Raw genomic sequence first — 5,357 nt, forward strand, 5'->3', positions numbered from 1 at the left:
AAACCTTTGAGAGTTCCCTAAAAACCATAAAAAATTAAGCATCCCAAAGTCTTAAATGTATGAGTCTCAAGCATTGTCGTATTTAGCAACATTGCAGCATTTGTAACAATGACATCAATAAGTTCAATTTTCTTAAGCAAGCTGTTGTAAAGTACCTGAAGTTTAATTTCTTAAATAGAATTGTGTTCATTTTCCATTGAGCAGCTCCAGCTTTCTCAATTAAGATTCTCCTTTATGTGTATATTTCACATAAAAAGGGGAAACACAATACAGTGCAGATAATAAAGAGTTCACTGTGTAGTAGCTTTAGGTTTTCAATTGGCAAAGCATTCCTTGTTACGTGTCAAATTATTTCACAAGTTTTTGAACAAAATCCCCAGGTGATAAGGAAGTCTTTGGGGGGAAATGTGTGATTTCCTGTCAATCTGTGTGAAGTTCAAGTAATTGACATTAATTCCAGTTACACTAATTCCAGTTGCACTGCATCCAGAACACATTTACTTAAAATGTCTCATTAAGTGGATTTCATAAGATTTGCACTTCTGGGAAACAATTATTTTGGAGTCCAGGCACGTGTGTTTAAATGTCCCATTGTGTCATGACTTAAATTTGGCATGCAGTCTTCTGTAAATACAAATTCATACAATTGTAAATAAAGCTGAATGTTTTCTCTATCTAGCTATGGAATATTTAAAGCTGTGAGCAAAAAGAACAATGGTTAATTCTGCAGATTAAAAATTTCTTGAACTGACACAACAGCAAAGAAATGCAACCATTTTAGAGAAGCGGTTGCATGAATGTATAAAGACTATATATATGCACCCTACTGACATCAAGATCCAGCCAACATTCGCTGGATTATGGAGAAAGCAAGAGAGTACCAGAAAAACATCTACTTCTGCTTCATTGACTACGCTAAAGCATTTGATTGTGTGGATCACAATAAACTATGGCAGGTTCTTAAAGAGATGAGAGTACCAGACCACCTCACATGTCTCCTGAGAAACCTGTATAAGGGTCAAGAAGCAATAGTTAGAACCGGATATGGAACAACTGATTGGTTTAGCATAGGAAAAGGAGTATGACAAGGATGTATATTGTCACCTTGCTTATTTAATTTATATGCAGAGTACATCATGCGAAATGCTGGCCTGGATGAATCACAAGCTGGAGTTAAGATTGCTGGGGGAAAGATCAATAACCCCAGATATGCAGAAAGTGAAGAGGACCTAAAGAGCCTCTTGCTCAGAGTAAAAGAGGAAAGCGCAAAAGTGGGCTTGAAGCTCAACATCAAAAAAACTAAGATTATGGCATCTGGCCCCATCACTCCTTGGCAAATAGAAGGGGAAGTCGTGGAAGTAGTGACAGACTTCACGTTCCTGGGATCCCAGATCACCGCAGACTGTGTCAGCAGCCATGAAATTAAAAGACGCCTACTCCTTGGGAGGAAAGCAATGGCGAACCTAAACAGCATGATAAAAAGTAGAGACATCACCCTGCCAACAAAAGTCCGCATGGTCAAAGCAATGGTATTCACAGTAGTCATATATGGCTGCGAGAGTTGGACTATAAGGAAGGCCGAGCGCCGAAGAATAGATTCTTTTGAACTATGGTGCTGAAGAAGACGCTTGAGAGTCCCTTGGACTGCAAGGAGATCAAATCAGTCAATCCTAAAAGAAATCAACCCTGACTGTTCCCTGGAAGGCCAGATAATGAAACTGAAGCTCAAATACTTTGGCCACCAAATGAGAAGGGAGCACTCACTGGAGAAGACCCTGATGCTGGGAAAGATTGAAGGCCAAAGAAGACGGGGACGGCAAAGGATGAGATGGTTAGACAGTGTCATAGATGCAACGAACATGAAACTGAGCAAACTTCAGAGGACAGCGGAAGACAGGAGGGCCTGGCGGGAGATGATCCATGGGGTCGCACTTCTCCAGTTCGACAAGTGTCCACCAGATCCTCAGGAGCAGGAACTGGGAGCAGAAGACTTAAACTGAGCCCTCCGTCTAGTCCCTTAGAGTGTTAACATGGAAGAAATATATACTTTAATTAGAAATGTCAATTATTCAGATATATCTGTTTCTATTTCAAGTGATTTATTATTTTTATAGAAAATAGATAAATAATAGTATATTATAGATAAAATGAAATACAACAGATAGGATATAGATAAATTAGTTGTTTATCGAGAACAGATTTTTGGCTTAAAGGTATATGTAATGAAATATAACCAAAATAAGGGGGAAAATGGTAATTTGCTTGTAAACATGATGATGTGAGCAAGATTTTTGGCTAGATATTTTAAAATGCACTGCTCTTTTTTTTCTGTAACATTTAAAGAACCAATAAACTTTGCACACACGTGGGCAATTTAAAAAAAAAGAATTGTCACACGTTAGTATCTCCACTGAAGCTTATTTTTTATTAGTCTAAATGAAATTTTTAAAGACATTCCTCATCATAAACGTGTTAAATACCTTATGATCTGTAGGTTGGTTGTTAATTATAAGGTAACTTAACTATATCACTGCACATGACTGTGATCTAAAGCACACATGCAACCTAAACTTGCGCACTGCTCAGAAGTCCTATCGAGTTCAATGGCTCAAGGAGATTCACAGTGCATCCTAGGCAGAGTTGCACCCTTCTAAGTCCGTTGAAATCAATGGCTTAGAGGGGTCTATGTCTGCTTAGGATGGCACTTACTCCGAAGTATACAATATGAAATTGCATATGCCATGATCACTGAGGCTTACAAACAAGTCTTTAACAAATCTGCTCCAACACAAAACAATCTGAGATGAGGAAAAGCTTATATTTAAAAGGAATTCTTACCACAATCATTCGGCCATCTGATGTAATTACTGCCACAGTACCTGATACTCATTAAAGAAAAGTCTTTTTAAAAGATTCAGTAGAAAAAATAAGATGGTCTTTTTGGCCCAGGGTTGTTATCATATTGGTTAATTCCTGATCCAGTGAAGTACCTGTTCATTTTAAGCAGGGCTGGATTCATTTGATAAGCTACACAGAACAAAATATGAACACACCAAGGAATTAACTTATTTATCACTTTGATTTTTACCCCACCCTCCCCACCGAGGCAGGCTCAGGGCAGCTTACATAAGAACCAATAAAACAGTATAAAACTCAGTATAAATATATAATAATTCAGCATCTTTTCAAACTTTCAGGGGGGGGGGAACCTGTTTTTTAGCTTTTATGGTTCTGAAGGAAGCATTAATCTACATTGATGTTTTCCAAAACCAGAGGGAGTTCAAAGGTAAGACAGCGGGCATGACAAGTCCTCCCCATAAGTGATAAAATAATGAATTTTGCAGTGCACACATACTGACCTTTAGTTTTTGCCATCATTATATGTGTTTCCCACTTTTCACCCCAATGAGGACCAAAGTGGCTTACATAATTCTCTATTCTATCCTCACAACCCTGTGAGGTAGGTTAGGCTGAGAATGTGTGACTGGGCCCAAGGTCACCCAGCAAGCTTCCATGGCACAAGTGGAGATTTGAACCTGGATTTCCCAGATTCTAGTCTGACACTTTAACCACTACACCACAGTGGCAGTGCGCGGACTCTAATCTGGGAGAACCGGGTTTTATTCCCCACTCCTCCACTTACAGCTGCTGGATGACCTAAGGCAAGCCATAGTTCTGTCAGACCTGTTCTCGAAAGAGCAGTTCTTGGGAGAGCTCTCTCAGCCCCACCTACCTCACAGTGTGTCTGTTGTGGGGAGGGGACGGGAAAGGAGTTTGTAAACCGCTCAGACTCCAAGTGAAGGGCAGGGTATAAATCCAATCTCTTCTTCGTCTTCTCACACAACTCAAAATGCATGCCACAGTTTACTGTTACACCCACACTAGGGTTTCTCTTGCCTACAAACCAAAATTAAATGGGTGGGGGCAACTGAACAGACCAAGGTTCGTGATTCAAACAAAACAACAAGCTGGCTTGCCTTGGACACAGAACAGATTAATTTGCAAAACATGTATGGGATAATGAGAGAAAAGCACAGCTGCACTTCTTCTATTTCATGGCCTTTAAACTAAAGCGGCCACCTCTAAGGCTATATATCTGCCAACTGTAGCTATGCTTCATGCATCTGAGGAAGCAGGAAAGCTTAGGTGTGCTGCTGCAATAGCGTTTAGAGTGGCACAAAGCTCTTAATGTTTCTGGGGGAACTTCTCCTTTCTACCCTCCCACGAACATGGTCCTTTAATGGAGAGCACTGAAACCTACCAGATTACTGTCATCAAGGACCACGAGAATAAAATAGTTCCTTTCCATTGGGGAAAGAAAGGGGCATAGAAAAGTTTCCCTGATGGGCAAAAGAACCGTAAGCGCAGGAGCCCATCCCCCTCCCGAATGGGGTCCTTGCAAAAAAACAAAAACCAATTAGCTGTGCCCACGTGCAAAATCCGGGGGGGCCCCGCAGAACCCGCCCACCTACTTTCAGAGGAAGGGGAGGCACTTCGCACTTGCGCAGAAAGACACCGGCCTTCAAATTATTTTTAAAAAACCCGTGAAAGATCACAGCTTTTCTCTCTGTAGCATGATCTTCCATGGCACCCGAACAGGACTAAGAAAATTAACGGCACAGATGAAACAGCTGGTACTTAAACAGACTGTCCCTAAAGCCTTACCACCTCCCCATTCTGTCTTGCCTTCTAAAACCCCAGCCCTGTCAGCGGAAGGATACGATTGATATAGTTTTCCAACGCGGATGTCATGGCGACGATTCCTGCAAGCCTTGGTGTACAGCCCCAGGAAAAAAACTTCCACCAGACCCCAGAAGTTCCAGCACAAAACCTACGCTACTCTTTAAAAAAAAAAAAAACTATATCCGGCCTAAATTGTTACTGCGCATGCGTTTGCGTCGCCATGCGTGCCCAAGTTCCCTGCGCGACAAAAGTAGGAGCGGCTTTCTTGTTTTGCGTACGTCTTCGGTTTTGGACGTCATCGGTGGTAGGTTGAAGTAATGGCATGGTAGGGCAGAAGAACCAGTCAGAACGCAGCTGCTCAGTACGCATGTGTACGATATGTAACTGCTCCGTCCTCCGGTCAGGGCTTGCAAGGCGAGTTGCGGGGTAGGGGTGGGTTGATATTCCGGGCTTCACTTTGACTTATGAAAATGACGATCCACTTTTTCTATCCCACGTACCCCTTGCAGAATGAAGCGGAACCTGAGAGATGCTCTGGAGTTTTGTTGTAACAAGGGAAAAATTCTCCTTACGTTGATACAAACCATAGAGACACGCTTTAAATCTAGGACTTACTGTGGTGTGCTTTTGTGAACAAAATATGCAGTGTTCGCAGTTGGCCTATGGACACAAAT

The 5,357-nt window shown here is 41.6% G+C and overlaps 1 protein-coding gene across 2 annotated transcripts in view; it reads right to left on the minus strand.

Moving 5' to 3' along the window:
• The window catches only part of LSM8 (LSM8 homolog, U6 small nuclear RNA associated), a 6,150-nt gene extending 1,233 nt beyond the window's left edge, over window positions 1-4,917 (minus strand). Inside the window, exons 1-3 of one of the 2 annotated variants that reach the window (XR_001482629.1) lie at window positions 4,722-4,759; window positions 2,839-2,879; window positions 1-17 (exon numbers count right to left, since the gene is read on the minus strand). Coding sequence is in view for 1 of the 2 variants with exons in the window: in XM_015415316.1 (XP_015270802.1) it covers window positions 1,580-1,607; window positions 2,791-2,879; window positions 4,722-4,752 (148 nt within the window). In the remaining variant the exon portion in view is untranslated. Of the gene's footprint in view, window positions 18-1,579; window positions 1,608-2,790; window positions 2,880-4,721 lie in introns of both variants that reach the window. The other variant, XM_015415316.1, reaches the window with a different exon arrangement.
• Between the last annotated feature and the right edge of the window lie 440 nt (window positions 4,918-5,357).

The sequence above is a fragment of the Gekko japonicus genome, unplaced genomic scaffold (assembly GCF_001447785.1).
Source record: "Gekko japonicus isolate JY-2015 unplaced genomic scaffold, Gekko_japonicus_V1.1 scaffold578, whole genome shotgun sequence".
Lineage (NCBI taxonomy): Eukaryota > Metazoa > Chordata > Lepidosauria > Squamata > Gekkonidae > Gekko > Gekko japonicus.